The sequence below is a fragment of the Idiotropiscis lumnitzeri genome, chromosome 14 (genome assembly GCF_059441095.1).
Source record: "Idiotropiscis lumnitzeri isolate Australia: NSW breed Sydney's pygmy pipehorse chromosome 14, RoL_Ilum_1.0, whole genome shotgun sequence".
Lineage (NCBI taxonomy): Eukaryota > Metazoa > Chordata > Actinopteri > Syngnathiformes > Syngnathidae > Idiotropiscis > Idiotropiscis lumnitzeri.
The window spans coordinates 16,647,610-16,671,018 of record NC_142404.1 but is presented as its reverse complement, the minus strand read 5'-3'; the positions used below and the strand labels follow the sequence as shown (position 1 = coordinate 16,671,018).

Sequence of the window (23,409 nt, the reverse complement as noted above, 5' to 3'; positions counted from 1 at the left end):
TCATAGCGCAAATGGACAATGACCTGAAGCACGCTACGAACGCTGACTTACCACTAATATGCCCTTTGAGCGTTTTTAGGAAGGTCATTTCTACATGTTGCCAGTGTGATCTCTGCTCTATTTTACTGTGCGGCTGTCCAAAAAAAAAAAAAAAAAAAAAAGCTGAAATCTATCTTCAGGAGGCCGAGCAATGTCCTGAAAACAATTTTTCAGCAGGTGTTGCTTTTCAGGCGATGTTACCGGACTGTTGATGTGATCTGCAAAGAGCAGCATTGCAAAGATACAAAACAGACAGGCTCACACAGAAGAAAAATCCAACGGGAAAAAAAAAACATTTATTGCCTTTCGATTAACAATATTGTTAAACTGAACCAGCCTGAAAGCTTTGACAAATTCAGGGAATTGACGACAAATTCAAATATCAGCTAATCTAAAAATCACAAGATTTATTTGAAAAATATTTTCTTTTCAAAATAGGACACAAATGTATTACCGGTTAGTCCTGGACATAATGTACACTTGAATAAATAAAATTAATTCTTCATTTCGTTTAGCTGTCTGCACGCCAGGTGCCAGAATATTCTGCTTATCTAAAAAAAAAAGGAAAAAAAATGAAACTGTGAGATTGTGATTTTAGCCAGAAAAGCATTTAACTGCCAAAATCGCTTATTTTCACATTTAAAAAAAATATATTCTTGACGACTGAACTGTCAAATAGACACAATTCATATATATGTATTTTTTTTTATCTACAAGATGGAAGGAAATGTAATTGATCCATATTTGTAGATATTTCAATTTCCTATAATTCACGGCAGTAAACAAATTTTGGCCATGCCTACCAACTATTAATAAACTTGATTGCTCGATATGATCAAAAAATCCAAATATATGCAATAAATTAAACATAAGAGTAGAAATGATGTTTCTTGTCACATCCGCATCCTCTCGCTTTCCCTCAAACCAGCTTAGCTGCTCACACAACTTTGCAATCTTGTACTTCCCAACAACATACTTTTCATCTTTCCCATCATTTAACTTCTTGTATCTTTTACTTCCTTATTTGGACCTTGGTGAGCATTTTTTAAAATTTTCTACTTATTCACAAAACACTTCTCGGAACGGTCTCTCCGTGTTGCTGTTGGAATAACTTCAGGGGATTGTCTCGCGGGGGCCAGCGCGCTTTCGCGAGTTGAATATCTTCCTCTATTTGAAATGCTTTCTTTGGGGAATCAGCCTGCGGAGGCCAAACGACTGATATCTTGCTGCCCTGCGGTTTGCTCTCATCAAATGCTTTTGTGGCTTCAATCTCACCGCTGTGTGTTTTGTTCCTGTCAACTGAATTGAGGCTGCTTGTTGAATATCGCCAATGGAGTTTCTGGTCGAGTGGGACGGATCCGCCACTTCCTGCGGGAGCTTTCTGGCCAAGTTCATTATCGTACATCCCTTTGGACTTGAGGAGTTGTTTGTAGTGGTGCAGACAGAAGAAGTGTCCGTGGAGAGAGACGTAATTTCCCAGGCTGCAATAGAGAATGCGTTAGCGTGCGTTCGGCGCAGCGTGAACGGCGCGTAATGCGGCATTTGACGACGGCCACGCTCACCTTAGTTTACTTTTGCATTGCTCACAGAAGAAGCAGGACTTATGGTACTTTTTTCTGTCCACTAACCATCCATCCATCGGATAAACCCTCCTTCGACACACTGTGCAAAGCTCTGACTTCGGAACTCGAGCCTGTTGGGGAATAAAAAAAATTAAAAAATGAGAAAATGCATTCGTTTGTCGGTCAAAATGGTTCATTCGAATTTGCGTTTGAGCGCATGCATAGCAAAACATGCATCGCTCATTTGGAAATTTCTACAAAATGCCGCAAAGGTCAGTATGTGTCACGGAAAAATAAAATGAAATAACTAGGTATGTATAACGGTAGCTTGCACAGTTAACAAAAAGTAAAAGAATAAGAAAAAAACAAATTCTAATCTCATTTTGGTTAATGAAATAAACTAAAAACAAAAATGCACTTTAAAAACGTAAAATAACGGAAACTAAATTTTACAAATTTAATGAAAAAGTAACTATTGTTGGAGTGAAAATGTGATGCATTTTGGTCTTTGTCAATTCATTTAAAACAGGAGTTTTATTGAAGTTTGTAGAATTCTGATGCATTTAACTTTAGAGGTAATATTGTGCACTGCAATTTTTGTACTTTCCTCTACCTGCATTTGATTTGTGGATGGTTGTTTTTAAAATGATTTTAAAATACTACATAAGTACGTTTTTTTTTTATATTGCACACATGAAATTCACACAAAAATAATTTTGTACTAAAACAAAAAAAACTAAAACTAATAAAAAAAACTCATCTGAAAATTAAATATAATATATATAAAATATATAAATAAATAAATATAAATAAAAAATATTAAACAAAACAAAATGAAAACGACACTAAATTCCTTCTTGCACCGACAATTTCCATTTTTTAATGACATTGTTATGAATGTGTTTGCCGTTCACACACTTGCAAGATCGGCAGTGCATGCATTCTACGCACAAGTGGCATACGTAAATATTTTGCAGTCCAAGTAAGTACTTCTGTCACTCGTGGAATTATATCGGTAAGATCAGATGACATGCCCAAAGAATCATAAAATTAATAAAAGATCAAATATGCCCTTGGTGTGAGGTGGAAATAAATGTGAAAGTCCACATCATTCAGAGTTTAGTTGCACATTTTCCATCCATGCCCGCGTTTCCTCCTTGCTCATGCTTCCTAATTCTTTACCGGAGACAATAGTCGTCCGACGAGTGTGATGAGACACGGCTTGCGACGTCGCCGCTTCCGACACAGCGTAGCCGACACTCTTGCAAAGCGTTTCGCTCTCGTGAAAGTTCTTCAGCAATTTCTCGGTGGCGTCTTCGTCGCAGGTTTGCGTTCGCCTCGCCGCCACCGCTTTCCTTTTCACCGCGTCAGCGTAAGAGAAAGGAGCCGGCGGCTGTCTTGACGCGCTGCCAGACTGCTGACTGACACTCGTCGCGGCGACCTTGCTCCCAAACACATCAACGTTTGAGAAATGCTCCGTGATTGATTTGCTCTCCGACGGGGCTGACGGATCCGTCCGTGCAATTTCCACCACATTTTCACGAGTGGGGAGGGCCGAGCTCTGCTTTAAGCCTCCCCGCATCTCAGGAGGACTTTGCAGCTTTGATGTGTCGACTGACGCTTCTCGTCGGCTCGACACCGGCTCCTCCCGATCCCCTTTCGGCTCATCTAACGAGAATCTTTGCTCCCTCGTTTCGAAAACATTCTTAAGCGCCCGAATGTCGAAAGCTGGCGACGCCTTTTCGGAGACGTCTTCCGTCGCTTTGATGCAATCTTCACCTGCGGTTTGAAACGGCGCTGCAAGTGGGCTTAACTCCTTGCTGAGAGAGGTTTGATCGGTTGATTCAAATTTATTTACAAGGGCAGACAAGTCGGTTTTGGGTAGATCGTCGTTATCTTGGCGCAGATTTTCCTCATCGCCATCTTCCAGATCTGGGCCCAGTCGTTCGGGGATAGCGATTGGTTCCTTCCGGATGTAAGTTTTATTCATTTCAGCCTTTTGGGCCTCCTCAAAAAAGTCCTTCTTTTCTTTGAACGAAGCCAACGATAATTCCGCGATATCTTCAGGGACATCGTTAGGAATCGGTAGTTTGATGTCCGAGTTACTCTGGGTTTCATTTGCATTCGAAGCCGCCGGAGGTTCGAAGCTATCTTTTTCGATCATCTCGAAAATGTTCTTTTCGGGCGATACTTCTGAGTTGTGAACGGCCTCCAGTTTGATTTGTCGATGGAATGAGGCAGGTGTTTCCACGATTTCGGATTTCTTCTCCGTTATGAGTTGCGGGGATAGTAACGGTGGCGAGGTAACGCCGCGTAGGAGCTTGGCCGTGGTGTCTTTGAGTCTGGGCAAATTCTCGGCTCGGTCAAACGTCGGAGAGGGTGTGATTCTCGTGAGTCGTGTCGTCGGGGTTTCGCAGCGGCGTGGCGGCGGGGTCGGGGGGGTGTCGGGCCGGTGGAGCAGAGTCGGAGAGGGAGTGACTCGCTGGGGTGAGTCGGTCCTTCGGATGGATTCGATGGTGATAAAAGTGGGCGAGGGGGACCGGGTTCGCAGCGATGGCGAGGGAGCTCGAAGGTCAGCTCGTTTGTCTTTCTTGCTTTCATTTGAGGGCTCGTAATTTGTTCGCTTCGGGACTTTTGTAGAACCGATGCTGATTTGGGAAATTTTCGCAGTTGTCTCGGCGACAGATTCCAACTCATGCTTCTCCTTCATCGCAACTTTTCGAGCTGGATTTGTGTCTGGAACAGACTCCGCCGGTTTGTGAGGCACCTCTGGGCTAGTGAGGCAGTCTGAAAATGTGCCAAGCCTCGTTTCCGAAACGGTTCGCACTCTTGTGAACTGAGAGATTAAGCCTGTCACCGGTTGTTGCTCAGATTCGACGATTTTATTTTCTTCTGACTCAACTTGCACTTTAATTGGGTCTGCACGACGTTCCTCTAGTGACACATGTGCGCTCTTCTGAGAAAGTGTCACCGCTTTCTTCTTTTGTGATCCCTTCAGATTATTTGGATACACTTTGACTTGCGGGGAGTTCTCATCCGCTTTGCTTTTTGTCATCAAAGCTTCTTGAACGTTCTCTTCTGTGACATTTGTGTCAAGTTGGGAAACGGCAATTGTTTCAGTGATCTTTGATTCTGTTTCGGCGTCTTTACTTTGACTTAATTGTGAGCCAGCTTTCGACTTTTTGGACTTCTTTTTCTTCTTCGGTCCGGCAGTTGCCGTTTGAGCGTCCGTTATGTTCATCATAACGTCATTAGTTGGGCCGGGAGGCACTTTTGTTATCACTTGCTTTAATTCCGTCTTTATCTCTCTTGACTCATTGATTATTTTCGTCTCGGCGGAACTATTCACTTTCACTTTCGCCATTGTCGCTTCTTCCATCTTTGCTTCGACCTGCTTTTCCTGTTTACTGTTCTTTTTAACTTTTTGGTTTGCTTGGCCCGTTTTCAAAGTCCCGATATCTTCCGTTTGCTTCTGTTCCTCACGGACGGTGTCCTGGTTCTTGGTGATAGATTGATCCGTGGGTAAATGCGCTTTCTCGTTTCTCTTGGACTGCGATTGGAATTTCTTTGAATTCTGTTCACTGTTTTCATGTTTCACAATTTTAACAAGGCCTGTTGAATCCATCTTCTCCATCTTTCTCGCGGCTGTATCAGATGGCTTTGCGTTGCCATTTTTCACATCTTTCCTCTCGACAGAAGTTTCTTTTTCGTTTTTTGCAAAATCAGTGAGTTGAGTGTGAGTTTGGTCCGGAATGACAGCTTGAGCAGACACATGAGAGGAAAGCGAAACCATTTTCTGTTTTGTCGTGCGCGCAGTTTGTCTCACAGCCGTGACGGTGGAGCTCTTTTGAACAGAGACCACCTTAGAAGCCTCATTAGAAAGCATTTCCTGTTTGGCAGATGATATGGCGGCAGACCCTGCGAGAATTCTTTCATGGCTGGTGCTGACATTGCTCCGAATGGTATTGGCGATAACAATCTGATTGGATGAGTCGCACGAGGAGGAGGAGGAGTCTAAATTAAGCATCAAATCTGCATTCTCAGCAGAGGCCCGTTTTATTTTGGGCTCGTTATTTGTTTGCTTTCCATCTTCAGCGGCAATAATCTGAAGAGCCGCCGTAAGAGAGTCATTCACAAAAGGTGGCGTTGGGGTGGTTGGCGGCGTGCTATCCTCTTTATGCTTGCGGTACTTTTCCTCCGCTTTTATTAACGGGGTGTTGAATTTACTCGGTTTCCCTCTGGTTGGAGGAGGTGGCGAAGGAGGCGGGGTGAATCTTACAGGGGAGATGCAAACTTTCCTCGGGGGGCGTGGCGATTCTGGCGGAGGCGGGACTTCGATGGTTTTCGATGTACGTGTCGTGGTTCTGGACTGGCTGACCACTTCGACGTGGGATGTTTTCACTTCAGGTTCAAGTTTTGGGACAGGACACAAAGTCGGGACTTTGACTTTCTTCACCGTTATCTTTTTGGCTTCTGCTGGGGAGACGTGAACTGGTTGTTTTGACATTCTTTCCAGTTCTCGCGGAGGTGGGGGTGGTGGTGATGGCGGTGGGAGTAAGTCTTGTTCGTTGGTAGTCGGTGGCGGCGGTGGAGGAGGGAGGTGATCCACATCGGAATCCACACATGGAGGAGGCGGGGTTGGAGGAGGAGGAAGGTCAATGTCCACCACAGGTGAAGGTGGCGGAGGAAGAGGCAAATCCGGTTCCGGTACTTGTCTTTTGGGGGTGTAAACAGCTGTTTGCACTTTGGTTTTATTTAACCGTATCATTCCTTTCGGCTTCAGATTGCAGAAGTCCGTTTTTAATGTTTTGATGCCGTGACTTTGTGTGATGGTTTTGTGCTCTACAACCGTTTTGGATTGCGTGCTACTCCTTTCCACGGAGTGAACGGTTTTTCTTTCGTGAGCAACCGATTGATTATCTGCTGAAATTGCAGTTTGGATTTTTTGTGCGTTTCTCTGCGTCTCAGCATTTAAATTCTTAACAGGGGGCCTCTGCTTAACTCTGACTCTTCTGTAAGAGCCCAGTTTCCCTTTGGGAGTTCCCCGCTGTGCCGTTTCCATAAGTGATTTAATCGTGCCTTTCACATCGCCTTTTATGACTTCTTCTTTCTCAACCAAAGTTTGCTCTTGCGACTCATATAACGACTTAATCGACATCTTCACGTCACCTTTTACTTCTTCCTCTTCACCACTCGAGCTTCTTTGAATTCTGGGAGAGGATGGAGGTTCTGTGAAGAGCTGTATTGTTCCTTTCACATCTCCCTGGACGACGATCTCCTGCGGACATGTTTTCTTTTCCAAAGAAGCATCTTGCAGACATTGCATCGCCGTGTGAATGTCGCCCCTCACAATTTCTTCCTTTTCCACCTCACGCACCGTTTGCTTCGCCAGCTCGAGAGACCTCAATGTCGCCTTCACATCTCCAGAAACGAGATCCTCCGTGGTGGCTTCGACTCGGGAAGTCGCCGATTTCTCGAGGGATCTCAGAGCGCCTTTGATGTTCCCGGGGATGATATCTGGCTTCTCGATCTCCTTGTGACGATGCTGCGCCCTCTCCAGAAATCGCTTCGCTTTGGGGATGTCGCCTTTCACAACTTCCTCTTTTTCCGCAACCACTTTTTGGTTCACCGACTCGGACAGTGAAGTCAACGCCGCTTTCAAGTCGCCCTTGACGATCTCCTCCTTTAGGAGACTCTCCGATGAGACGACGGGCTCCGTCATGAAAACTTTGACCGTGCTGTGAACGTCACCCGGGATGATATCGTCCACCGTACGCTCGATATGCATCTGGTTGCGACTAAGGATGATTTTCATGCCCTGAATGTCACCTCCGATGATCTTTTCTTTCTCTACGGTGTCCGGTGACGGTTCATCTGGTTCTGAATTGAGTTGTTTTAGATAACTGAGGGCCCCGGATTCGATACATGTGGAATAAAAATGGACATTTCCCTTCTCAGTTTCGTCTACTGTTATCCTCTTTGTCAGATCGGGCTGATCTTGGCTGGAGAGTCTTTGCAGGGCACTTTTTATATCGCCCCTGACCACGCCCTCTTTTTCTATGCTAACGTGATCTTGTTTGTTCAGAAGGGAATATATCGTCATCCGTACATCACCTTTCTCATCTTCTTGAATGAGAAGACCGTGTTTGACGGAGCCACTATCGTTGAAAAGGTTATTTATGGCTTCCTGGATGTCTCCGCGTATAATTTCTTCTTTTTCAACGCTTTTGTCGCTCTCTTGGTTGAAAAGTTGTCGCACCGTTGAAGTGATGTTCCCTTTCTCTTCCGACTCAATGACTACCTGTCGCTCGTGTTGTTCCCGTCGGTTCAGGAGGTTCATCATAATAGTCTGCAAATCCCCTCTGATTACTTCCTCCCGCTGAATCTGCGGCGCTTGCTGATTCATCAGATTGTATTTTGCCATCGTAACGTCCCCAATTTCATCCGATTCGATGAGTATTCCTTTCGACGTCACCATGTTCTGACTATAAAGCTCTTCAAGCGTTCCCTTGACACTCTTGCCCAAGATTTCCGTCTTCTCCGTTTTGGTCTCATTAAAGTCATCGAACGGCGTTGTTTCGAAGAGCCACGTGGTTGACTTTACGTCCGCTTTGACAATTTCCTCTCGAGCGACGCGCGTCTCCTCGTCTTCATCGACCTCTTTGATGTGGTCCAAAGGCGTTTTCTCAAACAGCCAAACTGAATGCTTCACGTCGCCCTTTTCCACCTCCTCTTTTTTAACCGTCTCAATCAGGTTTTCCGAGCTCAGGCTCCTTATTTTATCAATGGACTGGTTCTCAAACTTCCATTTCGCAGACCTGACGTCTCCCTTTTGTATTTCGCTTATATTGACTGTTCGGACGGACTCCTCCCACATCGAATCCGATTCAAAGAGATCTTTATTCATTTTAACGTTGCCCCCCTGAATGTCATCCACGGTTTTTACAAAAGTCCTGTTTTCTTCGGAAATCCGATCAAGAGGCTGCGTCTCAAACTTCCACTTTGCGGAGGTGACGTCTCCTTTTTGCTCATCCTGCTGCGTGACCGATTTAATTACGTAAACCTCATCGGAATCCCTGATGGCGTCGAGGGGTTTGGTTTCAAACAACCACCGCGTTCGGACGACATCTCCACGCGACACCTCCTCGCTGGTGACGGTGGTGACTTCATGATAGCGGCCCTCTTTGTCCTGAATAGCGTAAAGAGGCTGAGTTTCAAAGAGCATCGTGTAATTCTTCACATCGCCCTTCTCCTCGTCATTGCGAGCGACGGTTTGCATCGCGGACAGCTCCGTTTCAGACACTGCTTCCTTAATTCGATCCAAGGAGAAGGTCTCAAAGATGAAGCGGCCCTTGTCCACGTCGCCTCCGTGGACGTCAGTCACCGTGCGGCTTGTCAGCGTTTCCTCTCGGCCGTCGTGTATGGTGTCGATGGGTTGATTTTCAAAGAGCCATTTGCAGGTGACAACGTCTCCTTTGTGAATATCCTCGGTCTGAACTCTCTTGAGGTGCCGCATCATTTCCTCCGATGTTGATGTCATGATTTCGGATGTGTTGTGTTCGAAAATGTGCTTCTTTCTGGACACATCTCCAGACGCAATGTCAATTTCTGTGATGCGCTTAAACGAGCTGGCGTTCTCTCCGGGAATATTCTCGAGTTTTTCTGTCTCAAAGAGAAAACACGCCGTTCTGACATCTTTCCCTTGGATGTCCTCTTGATTCACAGTGCAGGTTTTCAACACCGTTTCTGTTTCGTCGTGTATCGCATCAAGTGCTTGAGTCTCAAAAAGCCATGTGCAGGTTTTAACATCGCCCTTTGGCATTTCATCCGATTGATTTTCGCTATTTATGTCCGCTTTTTCATACAGGGCATCCATCGGTTGCGTCTCAAATAACCACTTGCAGTTTTTGACATCGCCTTTCATAACGTCTTGATTTTTGGTTTCGATTTCCTCGTCTTCGATGTCGCTGAAGTACTTGATGGCATCAAGAGGCTGCGTCTCAAACAGCCACTTGGCACTTTTAACGTCACCAGATTCGATTTCCTGTTTGGAAATACCCTTAATGATTTGGTATTTGTCAATGCTTTCATCGAATTGATCGATTGGTCGCGTTTCAAACATCCATTTGTAGGTGGTCACGGCTCCGCTCACCACCTCTTCGTGACGGACTGTTCTTAACTCGTGGAAGTGGCCCGAACCGTCCTGCACGGCGTACAGTAGCCCGGACTCAAACAGGTTTTTGTTGGATTGCACCGAACCACTCGTGACACCCTCCACTTGGATTTTTTGAGACTCGTCCCTTTTGTTTAAATCTGCGCTCTCAAACATGTGCTTATAGTTCGACACGTCCACTTTGTCGATTTCTTCCAAGTCGATCGTTCGGACGACTTCCTTCTTTTCATCTCGAATCTGCTCCAAAGGTTGGCTTTCAAATCGCCATTTCTGATGTCGCACGTCTCCCCTCTCCTCGTCGAGGTCGAGCCTTTTCTTCAATTTGCCGACTTCCACCAGCTCCTTCGGCTCATCGGCGGGCATCGCCATTTTTTTCAATTTGCCTACTTCTGCGAGTGCTTTCGGCTCCTCGGTCGGGATTGTTTCAAAGTAATGCCGGGCGGATTGCACATCGCCTGCAATGATTTCCTCTTTTGTCAAGGGGAGGCTGTTTGAATCATCTTTTAATATGTCCATCGGTTGAGTCTCAAACACCCAGCAATTCCGACGAACATCTGCTCGGCAGCTCGTCCCGTCCTCCTGCGTGAGGTCTTCCTCGATGTTGACCGTGCGAGTTATCTCTTTCTTCTCGTCCCGTATGTGCTCCAGAGGTTGACTCTCAAAGCGCCACTTTTGATGTCTCACATCCCCTCTTATTTCTTCATTCAGCCGTGCCTTTGCGAGTTTTCCGACTTCAGGGCAGTTCCTCCTCTCGGTTTGCGGGCTGCTTTCAAAGAAGTTTCTCGCGGATCTAACGTTACCCCCGATGATTTCTTCCACAGACTGAGACGTGGCGTTTGAATCATCCTTCGGTTGGGTTTCAAACACCAAGCAGTGTTTGCGCACATCCGCCCGGACGACGTCGTCGGTTTTTAAGCTTTCCAACTCCGCAAGGGAAGTCAAAGTCTTTATCTCAAACAGCCATCGGCCCCAGTCGCCTCTGTTACTGTCTTCCATGGAAAGACTGCACACCAGCTTCAAAGACGAAAGAGGTTCGTTCGCGTCAAGCGGTTGGGTATCGAAAAGCCAACGTGAAGCAATCGAGTTCTCCAGCTCCGTTTCAATTTTGCGCACAGATTTAATCTCCAGCATCTGACTGGACTGCCCCATGATGAAACATTTCAACTGAGTGTCAAAGGCGCTCGTGATGGTTTTCTCCTCATCGTTGATTTCCTCCACGACCGATCTCAAGCTCAGCAGGTGGCTCTCATCGACCGTCTCAGTGTGTCCGAGGCCTTCCATGTACTTGTTGTCAATCATGTAAATGGTGGCGTTTTCGTCCTCCTCTGTAAATACGACCTCTTTGGTGAGCTCCTCTTGGTTGTGCATCTTATTCAAACTGTCCATCGTTTGGGTTTCAAACAACCACGCCGCAGCTCGGACGTCGCCCTTGTCAAATTTGTTGAACTTGTTCCGATAATCCATCGAGTCGCTCTGGCGCGGACCCAGCTCATCCATCGGCTTGGTCTCGAACATCCACGCCGTGCGCCTGACGTCCTTGCCGAGAATCATCTCTTTCTCTGTAATTGTGTTATTGTCTCGGACTCCATCCGGGGATTCATCCTTGATGGCATCGAGCGGCTTATTTTCAAACATCCACCGCCTTGCCTGCACATCTCCGGGTAGAATCTCTTCCCATTCATATTCCTCATCAGTGACATCCGCTTCATCCTCGTACAAATACGCTTGACTGACATGCTGGTTGTTGACAGTCTCGTTGTATTCATTATAGAAGTCCTCTTCAATATTTTTCCTCACCCCGGGATGTATGTGCTTGTAGAGACGTTTCAACTCAGACATGCTCTTCTGCTTGATGTAAGCCTCTTTGCTTAGAAGGTTTTTGGACACGTTCACTGATCCTTGAGGATCCTCCGATGAGTATGGAGCGACAGGAATATTTTCAGTGCCTGATGACATTTGGAGTAAATCCGGCGGTGGCGGCGGAAGGTAATCAGAGTCGTCAATGGCTGGTGGTGGCGGTGGTGGAAAGTCCTCGTAATCTATCGTGTCGTCCGCTGCTTCGACCGCTGACTCTTGGTGCATCTCATGAGTCACTGTGTTGGTTTGGGTCCCGTTGGAGGACCACTTTGACCGCTTGCTGTCATGTCCAGTCTTATTTAAAGAGCAAAAGTGACATTTGTGGGTAAGTTACTTGAAATGTCTCCGATAAAAAAAGTTAAACCTTCAGATATGACAAAATAATACCAAAGCAGATTTTTGGAACTTGATCATTTTCAACCATTATTATTATTCTCCTGGACAGTGAAGCCAAATCTGTTTGTCAGTATGAAACGCAACTGATTACCTTAATCGGTTTGTGTGGTGCCGCTTCCTCTATGGTTCTTTCAAAGTGAGCCCTCAGTTCTTTTGTCGTGTACCTCGGAAATTCTTCTTCTGTTCATTTGTGTTGACACGAGAATAAAGACGTCTTGGATGAGCTTGCAAGCAATGTTGCGTACCACATACGACGCGACTCAAAGCCCTTACCTTCATTTTCATGAGGATTATCACTGTAATGCAAGTTACCGCCACTGTCTGACACCTAGGTATGTTCAACACAAGAAAGAAATAATTAGCAGCCACGAGGAATTCACATCTAACAGACTAAATCAAGCACAGAACAAGCTATTTTGTCACTAGAGCAAGGGTGGGAAAACTTTTTGATTGGCGGGCCACAATGGGTTCAAATTTTTGACAGAGGGGCCGGACCAGGAGCTGATGGATGGAGTGTTTTGGTAACCTCACCTCATCGGAGGAGGAAAAAAAATACATTTCATTTTAAATGAAAGTGAACAAAAGCATTACAACAATATATATGTGTTTGAAAAACCACAGAATTTTTTAAATAAAACATTAACAAGAGTTATTCACTGAATTTTTTTCAAGTTCGGCGGGCCGGATTAAAACGTTGAACGGGGGCCGCATGTGGCCCCCGGGCCGTAGTTTGCCCACACCTGCACTAGAGGAATCAAAATGCGTATACCATTGTTTCTTGGTTGGATACGAGCTGCTGACTGCCTGCAACCACATGTTGCCCGCCGCTTGACACGGTGACCTCTGACATTTCCTGTAAAAACAATGACAAGCTCAACTCACTTCAACATAGTTCCTTGTCATCGAAAATATACTGTAGGACACACATATGTGATTTTGCTCATGGCGAATAGCAAATAATCCAGAGTTTCACCAGAGAAAATGCTCAGATATGATATAAAATTCTAAAAAAAAAAAAAAAAAAAAAGCCTCATTCATCCGAGCATGGCCCCCGGCCGGTGCTCATGTGATGCGAGTCAGTTCCACATGCTGAAGTGTTATCATGCATGCCATGCTGAAATCAAGCAAGGGACAACACGCGGGGCTGTTCATTCATACGGCGCTACAAAATAATAGGAAGCTATAAATGCGTGTTGGCGCAAATGAGGTAGAGATGTATGACAAACCTCAGTGTTCATTTTCAGAATAAATGGCATATTTTTGCCAGGCTCAATCATGCACGTTAGTGAGCGAAAATGAAAGAAAGGCATCGAGATTCCAGTCTGCACTTATGTTTTCCACTCACTTGATGATAAACATCTCATTCACTTTCATGCATTGGCGCCCATCATTTGGCAAATTGGCCTCTAATGTGTGTACCTGCGCACTGCTGTGCTGAAAATGGAACTGGGTTACATGTGATGCGGTAGTTGAGGTAGTTTCCTGGGTCTGAAATTGTTTCCTCACACTGGTGAGTCCCCCAGGCACGGAGCAGATCTCAGACTCCTCCATGACCTAATGAAGCAGGGAATATCGTTAGCGGGCTCCACCTCACACGCAGCTCATCTTCAGCCGGCTAATCATGCTGTAAAGCAAGCGTGGGCAAACTTTCGGACTGGTTTCGATTCAATCTGGCTGACGTAAAAATAAAACAAAACAAGTTAGTCGAAAATGCAGCTCGGACATTACGCTCAATGTCGTTGCGGTCATTTGTGGGGAAGTCATTTGTGTCCCTTCAACAAGCCGGTCACATTGAGCGAGTGCAGGGCTTTTGGGGGGGGGTCGGGGCAGCGGCGTGTGAACCTGGGGAACATTTTTTTTTTTTCGCTGAACTGCAATAAGGTGTAATTGCACCTCCACTCCACTAGTTGGCAGTAGAGCTCTCCTTGCCTATTGTGTGCAGCGAGTATTAACTCTACGGTGGAGGTTTGTTTTATTATTTATTGTTAAGGCAGGAGAGTGGGTGGTTGTGGGATCACAATCCCCTTTTCAAAATGCTCCTGATCTGCTGACAGCGCAAAAGTTCCTCTGGACGTTAAAAAGCAAACAACTTGCAGGTTGACCACTGTCGCAGAACAGATTGTATTCGACCTCATAGGTCACCCAGCGACTTTTGCTCCTGCCTTGAAAAGTGAAGCTAAACGTTTTCTCTCTTCATCATTCTCCTTAAGAGCTGCTCAGTGAGAGTCTTGTTTCCGTCCTATTTATACACTCTCCTCTATTTGTACTGCATATGAAAGGCTGCTGACCCCCCCCCGCCCCACTCCCCACTGGATGACTGTCACCACCTCCACGAATACAGCATGACAACATCAGCAAAAAAGTAAAAAAAAGGGTGACAACGCCGAGGGTATTGTGGCACAGCTACCTCGCAGCCCTCGAGAGCGTGCACAGCAATGACGACGACTTTCAATGATGGCTCCATGCTGCCGAGACGCTCATGCGCAAAGTACCCTGCTTGGGAAGGTGGTGTCCGCTCGCTGGGTGACAGTAGCCTGATACGTGATGGCCCTACAGTGGGTGAGCGGTTGAAATGTTTCAGGAGGCCGCGTGCTGCCAGCAGCTGAAGACACACACGGGCAAGAAACCGTTTTTTTTTTTTGTTTACAGGGGTGGGCATGTGTGAGTTGTCTGGATCTGTCCACCTCATATTGTGAAAAGAAACAATCAGAGAAGAAACATTTTGAAAACAAACAAAATAAGGCTTCATACAGAATCATCTAAAAATTTATTTTTCAGAAGAAAATATGGAAAGTTTTGATAAAATAAAAAATAATAAGACATTAATTATTTATTTTTTTAAATTATTATTAATTATTAGTAAGTCATTTCTCACTGAGGATAAAGAATATATGCCTGTAAAAATTCTTATAATATTTAGCAATTTAATATCCGTATATTTGTATCTCAAGGCACCGCTGGATTTTTTTTTTTTTCTGCAGAGTAATGTGAGTGGCCTCAACTAACGTATTGCAGGTGTAACATTTTGGGGCATTCGAGGCTCAATTATAAACAACCCCGTTTATGCAAATGCGAGTAAACAAGAAGTCTGTTATTTAAAAATGGGAAACACCTCAGAAAATGATTTCTTTTGGACATGGACAGTATTTTATTATTCACTGCAGTCGTGGTGATATAATTAAAAGCAGAGAACGTGGAAAAGTTGAGATTTTTAAATGAGGTGGATAAAAAAAAAATAGATAAAATCAAGTTCTCAACGTCAACAAACAAAATAATCAAAACTAACGGTGCATTGAAGCATGGCACCATTTGTTGCCTCTTTTTTATTGAATTAATTCATGTTTCAGGTCGTTAATGATGAGCATCTTAATTATGCGAGTGACTCGGACATCCAAACTAAATCGCTCAATGAAACCAAATGACTGCAAATGACCAAATAACTGGGCTCCAAATTCCAACTTGGCCCTCCACTGTATATATAGAAACTATAAAAAGTTATAGCAGAGAGTAAAATTCAAATCCAGAAAAATCCCAGGCTATCTCATGACATGTTGTGCCGCGTGGCAAGCTCGAATAACAAGAAAGTGAAGTAACGTCGGCGCCTCACAAAAATAAATGTTGCCTATTTTAAACGCAACCATGAAGGGCCATGTCGCTTTTATGAATGCCGTGAGGTCACGGTCTTGCTTTCTGAAAATGCGCCGTTCACGTTGATAAACATTGCCGCTTTGATTGGAAACGACGCCACTGTACTGGCCATTTCATGGCTTGTCGAGTTTCTCCGCAGTAGCGCGCCACAACACCTGCAGAAATGCACAGCTCCGTCTAGTTGGAAGCAGAATAAATCACTTCTCTCCTCGAGGCGGCGTTTCAAATTGCTGAGTTAATTTTGTGTTTATTTCCCTGCGGGACAAACATTTATAATTTCAAACCAACACGGTGACACAAATTCACACAAGGCGAAATCCAATTCATTTATGACCTACCAGGTAAAAAATAGAAGGTGAGTTATAAGTCTATAAAAAAAAAAGAGCTCGACAGGTAGAATCCCACACAAATGGCCACTGCACCCCCAGCCAGCAGGGTCGTTCCAAATCAAAATCAAATCCCAGTCCGCGTTGGAGACCAGCTCCAGCAGTGTGTCCACCTCTGTCGGGCCAAAGGAGAGTGACAGCTGATTTTATTTTGGAACCTCCGCCCACTCCCAAAACATGGCACTGCTTTTTTTTTTTTTTTTTTGCAGCCACCCCTTAAAAAAAAGTATTCCCCCTACAGATGCCATGAAGTAGGTCATCCCAGTTGCATCATCACGGCTAGGGCTGAACAATTTTGAAAAATGATCAAATTAAGTTCTATAGAGACATTGCATTATATGATTTAAAAAAGGGGTGTGTTTTAGGGGTGTGCATCATTCCCAAAAAAAAAAGAAGATTCCATACTTACAACAGGAGTACGATACGATTCAAGTACATTTTCATTGAAACAATTTGTTCGGTTCAATTTCGTGGGATTACGATTGGATTTGATAAGGTACAGCACAGTATTTTCCGGTAGTGATTGGTAAATGAAGCTTCAAAACTGCTTCATGAACCAGTTGTAGTATTTTTGGCCTCCAGTGGATGGCACTCTCCGTTCAACATTGGACTGTAACCATTTTTGAAACCCTTTATTTAAAGCAACAGTGCCATCTACAGGACGCAAAAATACAGCAACTGCTTCATGAAGCAAATTTGAAGCTTCAGCTTTCCCATCACTATTTTCCGGACTATATGACACACCCGCATATAAGCAGCAGCAACTCTTCTTGGGGAAAAAAAACCCAAAAAACGACATACAAGCCGCACCAACCTAATAAGCCGCAGTTTTCTATGTTGAAAAAAAGTGTGTTGTTGACTGCATGTACAGAACGATGTTGTACTGTGAACGCACTTAACAGATTGTTAAAACAGTGTCTTTTAACACGGCAACAAATTTGCTAATTAAAAGAGAACAGACCCAAGAGAAAAAAAAATCGAGTTTTATTTAACGTATTTTTTTAACTATGGAGCGCCCCTAGTGGTGAAAAAAAAAATCCACAGAAAAGCCGCACCGTTGTATTAGCCACATGGTTGAAAATCTAGAAAAAAAAAAGTAGCGGCTTATAGTCCATAAAACACGGTGTGTTTATGACATACGACTCTCACGATGTTGATTTGAATTAGATTAATTGTTGAGCCCCAATCAAGGCTCCACATCATAAGGCACACAGCAGCTGTCACGTTATGCCAAATTACATTTTCCCGCCAATAACCCCTGAATCCATCACGATCCTCCCCACGCCGCGCAACACGGACGCCCGCCAGTCATCAATTCAGGTGACGATAAATGGCGTGGTGGTGCTGCGCGCTGGCTCTCAAATGGGGCCAATGATGTAATGTCACGTTAAAGCCAGTGAGGCGTAGGGGGCCAGTAAATCCGACACGAGACACCTTCGAGTGTCGAGTGCGTGGCAGCTCATTTTGTTTGGTCCAGACGGAGACGCTGGCGCCAGTCTGCCTCGGGTATCTTGTAAAGGCACAACTAATGTTCGTGTCTGCCAGCCATCTGAACACGCCCGGTGAGAGGATCCTCAAGTATTCTGAAGGCCCACCTGTTTTATAGAAATATTCAACACCAGCAATTCAACTCAGCGGGAACATGACCGAGTCCATAAAGAACACCAGGGGGTAGTGATGGGAAAATGAAGCTTCAAATTTGCTTCATGAACCACTTGTTGTATTTTTTGAGTCCTGTAGATGGCACTGTTGCTTTAAAAAATGTCAAGTCAGTGTTCTTCCAGCCCAATGTTGAACCGAGACCGCCATCTACTGGCGTCCAAAAATACTACAACTGGTTCATGAAGCAGATTTGAAGCTTCATTTACCCGTCACTACTAGAGGGTGAATGTCGGCTTGTCTCGTTGATTATAAAGAATGACGCAGTTCACGTCGTGAATGACAAGCTACCGACTTTCAACTCAAGTCATGCAGTGAGTCAGCGTCACTCAAAGTGTGTTTCTTTAGTGACCATCAGTCAATATTATTTTACCACCAAAAGCACTTTCTCGGTCTTGCTTCTGTTGTTTAAAGTTTTAGGTGTCATAAAAGCAAAAAAAAATAAAAAATATTAGCCTTGTAACCTTCTATCTGTAAATCTAAGTTCTACGGCCGTTATCTAAGGGCGCCATTGACACTCCTGTCGTCAAAGTGAAATTTCCGAGGCAATTCCGTGATTATTTTCACTGTAATGAAAAAGGCAAACTCAATACTCCTGACATTTAGAATTATACGCAGATTTAGTCGCCCATTTAGAGTTTGAACAAGAGAGGATTTAAAGGCAGGATGAAAATCATTAACTTGTCGGCTTATCTTCTTTTCATGATGACCCTGATTTGTGCAGTTTGCACCGAATGATCCATTGTAACGCAGTCAACTTGGGCCGTGACACAAACACACACGCTTAAACTATTATTTCTGTAGATTAGTTGCATGCTGACCTTGTGAAGTTTTCGACGGTACAAAGCAATATGAGCGGAGCACTTAGCATGCTTTGAGGCGATTCACATTTCGGCTGAGGACGGGGATCAAATGTCACAGAAGTGGGAACTGCAATTTTGCAAACACGTATTTTATAATGTGAGAATAAAAACACACACACAAAGCGGTACGGTAATTCGATAGCAAAACATGTTTAGAGGTAAACCCTTTTCATTAGCTTTGTGCTAATGAATAATTTCCTGGTGGTTCGCACGTTTGCTGAGGTTCTGGGTGGTGATGGGAAAATGAAGCTTCAAATTTGCTTCATGAAGCAGTTGTTGTATTTTTGCGTCCTGTAGATGGCACTGTTGCTTTAAAGAAAGGCTTTCAAAAATGGTTACAGCCCAATGTTGAACCGAGAGCGCCATCGACTGGAGTCCCAAAATACAACAACTGGGTCGTGAAGCAGATTTGAAGCTTCATTTACCCGTCACTAGCGGAAAATACTGTGCTGTACCTTATCAAATCCAATCGTAATACCACGAAATTGAACAACATGTGGCGAGTAAATTGTCGAGGCTGTCTCACTTCAGCTTTGGCGGCTTTGGCTCTCGGCCCTCCGACTAAATACCCAAACATAAGTGTTTGCTGGAGAGACTTAAAGTGTGAATGAGTCAATCTTTGCTCCTCTGACTCACTCACTCTGCTGCTGTTTTTATGGGCGCGCGCTTTGTCACAGCGCTTGATTAAATAAGAGCGATGCCTCGGAGCTATTTACATCATGCTTGGAGGATACTCGTTGGCTGAGATCTCGCTTCTTATCAGACACTCACAATGTATTTGAAATTAACATTCTGTGCTCACTTTAAATGCGATACAAGAATTGCTTTCATTATTTTTATAATACTGTACAAGAAACGCCGGTCGGTTTGCATTTTACACTCTCGCAATTGGAAATTGAAATCTGGTTCTTTTAGAGAACTGGTTCCCATTAATTTGATTCCTACGAAATGCTAATAAAGCAACAGTCGCTTTTTCAAAAAATATTCTAATTAAAAAAAAAAAATGAATATGAATTGTCTGAGTTTTTGATATATTGAAGTGACAACTCTCTTGTTGTAATGCATTATTCAACAATAGGGGGCGACAGAACTTACGTACTCACTCCAGCTGGAATATAGTTTCAATTAAAGGGGCCAGTTGGACTGAATCTGACGGTCCTGGGCGGATTAGATTGACACAACAATCTAAGAATCTGATTGGACAAAAATAAATGAATAATGTAAACATAATGGAAGCATCTTAGCCATGACAAACTCCAATTCCAAGAACAGCAAAACATTCCATTTATAGTTTGAAGAAGATACAGCTAATTAATATCCCAGTTAGCCAATTCACAGATTCTTATCACATCGTTGGGGACATCCTTCTCATAATTAGCCGACCTTGCCCGTAAATGACCAAAGAAAATGTCATGTATTTAAAATGTTTGGACTATTCACACCAAGCAAATGCGTGACAAGAAAATGAAAATGTTATTTTTTTTTTATGAATTTGAAAAGTACACTCTGCTTTCCTTGTGAAGCACGATGGAGACTCGGCATCACTTCCGCCCCGTGCTCCAGTGAGCACTGCATGTGGACTGCCGACAGATGCGCCATGGGACGCATGTCAATGAGGCAAATCTCTTCCACATGACGCCAGAAGTGAGGCAGCTCATCGCCGCGATCAAAGCTTCCATTCATTCCGGACCACAATTTCTCATTATTCTTTATCTGCGCCCGCACTTAGCACGGTGATGCATTGGGATACTTTGAATAGCCAACTGAGCTTTAATTAATTAAACGATAATGTAGCTATCTGACCCCCCCCCCTCAAAAAAAAGTGCTCCACTTTCATATAAGCATTTGGAAAATTAATTTCCTCTTTGGATCGTCTGGAGGGCGGTAGTAAAAGACATTGGGAGTGAATTGAAGCGAAGCCTGTAGAGCAGAAAGAATGATGGCGGTGACGTGCTGCAAAAGCTCGTGCGTGTGCGCGTGCGTGCGTGTGTGCGTGAGTGTCTGGCCCTTCGGCAACATGATGACGTCACATTGCTCCGTGCCTGCTCGACTGCCTTGTAAGCTAGCGCTCTTCAACTCTCATTACTCGAAAGCTCACTGGTGTGACAATGTAAAATGAGCATGACAGGACGCTATTTGTTCATTATCTTCAAGGCTTTTATCTTTGACAAGCCGCTTAATGTCGACGACAGTAATTATTGTAGCACAAGATTGAATCCAGACACAAGTAATACGCACATTTACCCAACACCGTCGTTGTCCTCGGAAATACAAACAATGACGAATGGATGATAGAAGACCATTATGATGGCAAGGCTAATGAGGTTGTTGCAGCTGCATATAAAAAGGTCCTAACCCACAAATTGAATCATTTGGACTTGTTAGTGGATTCATTCAAATGTACACATGTGGATTCATCAACATAATTACATTCATCTAATTATTTATTTTTATTTTTATTTTTTTATAACGACAACAACAACAAAAAAATCGTCCATTTTGGAAACTTCTCTTCCGCTTTTTCTATTCAGGGTGAAGGGTGGAGCTTAAGTGGATCTCAGGTGACGAGCCGATCATTCACAAGAAGCCCTTCACTGAGTGGCAGGCACGTGCACACACATTTTGGGGAGCAGGCGCTCAAGCTAAAAAAATAAAATAAAATAAAATGAAAAATAAATGAATTAAAAAAAAAAAAGCCAAAATATTTCATATTATTAGGAAAAAGCTGAAGGGAATCTATAGTAGAGATAAAAAGTCTACACACCCCTGTTCAAACACACAAAAAATAGATTGTTAAAACATTTTTTACCCACTATTAGTTAACCTGTAGCACTCAATTGAAAATAAATAAGAGGGGAAGTACCAAAAAAAAAAACCCAACTGGGTTGCAAAAGTGCACACACCCTCTTACAAACAGGGATGCGACTATGTTCAGAATCAAGCACACCAGCCACCATTTGAAGTGCCTCTGATTCACCTCCAATAAAGAAGTAAAATTCTCCTCAAATAGCCCTCAAACATCAAAATACGATCCCACAGTTGTGCCCTCATGAAGGTTTTTATTAAGAAAATAATCGCTAGGATGCGTAAAGCACTGCAACATCTATGGATACAGAAATTAAAATTGAAAAAAAATATATTGTACGGTTTACTATTTAAATTTATGCAAATGCTCTTGGGGGCGTCCGACAGATGATGATCACGAAGGTGAGCTGATAATCAACACTCCAGTGCTCTAAAACGTTTACGTTTTAAAGCTTTTTTTTTTAATTTATTTATTTTTTGGCGCAATTACAACTCCCGCAGGTGCATCTCCTGCTCCTCAGATGGTAAAAGCGATTAGAAAAATGAGAAGTCAAGGCGGTGTCATTCGCCTGTTTACAAGCGGCAGCAAGGAAACTTGCTCAAAATGAAGCGCAAACGCACAAACTCACACATGAGACGAGAAAGTGATCTCGGGAGGATTATTGCCATGCCTCACGCACATCAAAATGTATTTTATTTCCAAACTGACACTGTGATTTCATTAAGTCGCTCACTACAGCTAACGCAAAATACAGTCTTGTTGCTCCAGGCATGAATACATTAAGTCCTTTGCAAACTGCCAACAAGAATGGAACATTTTTTTTTGTTGTGCAATTGAGACATACTGTGAATCAGCCGCCGTTTAGTTTCGAGTGGCGTGAAGATTGTGGGACGACTGAAGCGACAACTAAACGAAGGAATTCGACAGGCCGCTTTGTCCATGCACGCACACACGACTAAATCACCGCTCAATGATGTCACCGAGCTGCACTGAGCTCTGAACCAGCTCCTACTCTTGGCCATCTCGCACATCCGCTTCCTCGGCACAATGGCATTAGCAATGCAAATCAGGCAAATTTGAAACTTTTATTACCTGTGAAGTGAGCGGCTGCTCAGTATGCGTCTCATTACGGCGCTGCCGACAGTCGGATGCGTCAAGCAACGCTTTGCATCTAGCGAGGCGCCTGGCCACAACAAGCGGGTCGTTTATGCCTGCAAAATGATGCAAGCCCTGTTGCAAATAGCCAATATGTGTACGTAACTGACGGCCATTATGAATGTAATCGGGAAAAAAGGCTGATTTTTTTTTTTAGAAAATGTCATTTTTTTAAATAGTAAAAAAAAAACAAAAAAAAAACAGAACTGGATTGTGAAAGAAAATAATTAATAAAAATCCAAAGTGAGTAAAAGAAGGTCCAGACTCTTCTCCATTAGATTAGATTTTAGATTAAATTTTAACATCCAACAGCATGCTTTTCTAACATTTCTGCCACACATTTAACTTAAATGTAACCTGTTGTCTCCGTCTAAACACAAAAAAAGGAGTACGTACAGTAGATGACACGAAGAAGAAACGACAACAAGTCACCCAAAAAAAAAAATCCCCAAAACAGAAATTGTAAAAAATAGTTTCACGCTCTCCACTCTTGACTACGACATGGATCTCAGTCTCTGCACATTTTCAGCAATTGTCCTCAAATATAGATTTACAAACCAATAATCAAATAATTCTTAACAGTTCCACAAAGGAAATTGTGTCGCAACTGTGACTTTCCTTTGATTGATGATTGAATGAATGAATGGCCTCGGAAGAAGTAAGCTAATGTATCCATGGTAACGAGGTGTGCGAGGGCTCTACACTTGCATAATTGAAAATGAATCACATATTAGAAAGAATGAAAATACAGGCAAGTATATCTGATTCGATCGATTTGAAATGGTAAATCGAATACGCTGTTTGGGCACTCATGCCAGGACACGCGCTGACCCTCTCACAAGTTGATCGTTCTCTTCTCGGCCGA

The 23,409-nt window shown here is 43.7% G+C and overlaps 1 protein-coding gene across 1 annotated transcript; it reads right to left on the bottom strand.

Annotated features, from left to right (window-relative positions):
- Nucleotides 1–1,384: 1,384 nt before the first annotated feature.
- Nucleotides 1,385–20,266, bottom strand: xirp2b (xin actin binding repeat containing 2b). The gene is made up of 9 exons (XM_088314499.1): nucleotides 20,119–20,266; nucleotides 14,520–14,629; nucleotides 13,447–13,581; nucleotides 12,797–12,880; nucleotides 12,301–12,355; nucleotides 12,119–12,207; nucleotides 2,784–11,925; nucleotides 1,602–1,732; nucleotides 1,385–1,520 (listed from the first exon to the last, which is right to left on the bottom strand). Exons 1-8 carry the CDS (start codon nucleotides 20,264–20,266, stop codon nucleotides 1,641–1,643), a joined length of 9,855 nt encoding a protein of 3,284 aa, XP_088170625.1. The 3' UTR covers nucleotides 1,385–1,520; nucleotides 1,602–1,640.
- Between the last annotated feature and the right edge of the window lie 3,143 nt (nucleotides 20,267–23,409).

Coding starts and splice junctions, on each gene's coding strand:
- xirp2b (XM_088314499.1), bottom strand. CDS start 20,266: ATGAATGGAAGCTTTGATCGCGGCGATGAGCTGCCTCACTTCTGGCGT. Junction 14,630..20,118: donor CGGGGCGGAAGTGATGCCGA/GTCTCCATCGTG, acceptor GTGTGTCTTCAG/CTGCTGGCAGCACGCGGCCT. Junction 12,881..13,446: donor TTCAGCACAGCAGTGCGCAG/GTACACACATTA, acceptor TTGTTTTTACAG/GAAATGTCAGAGGTCACCGT.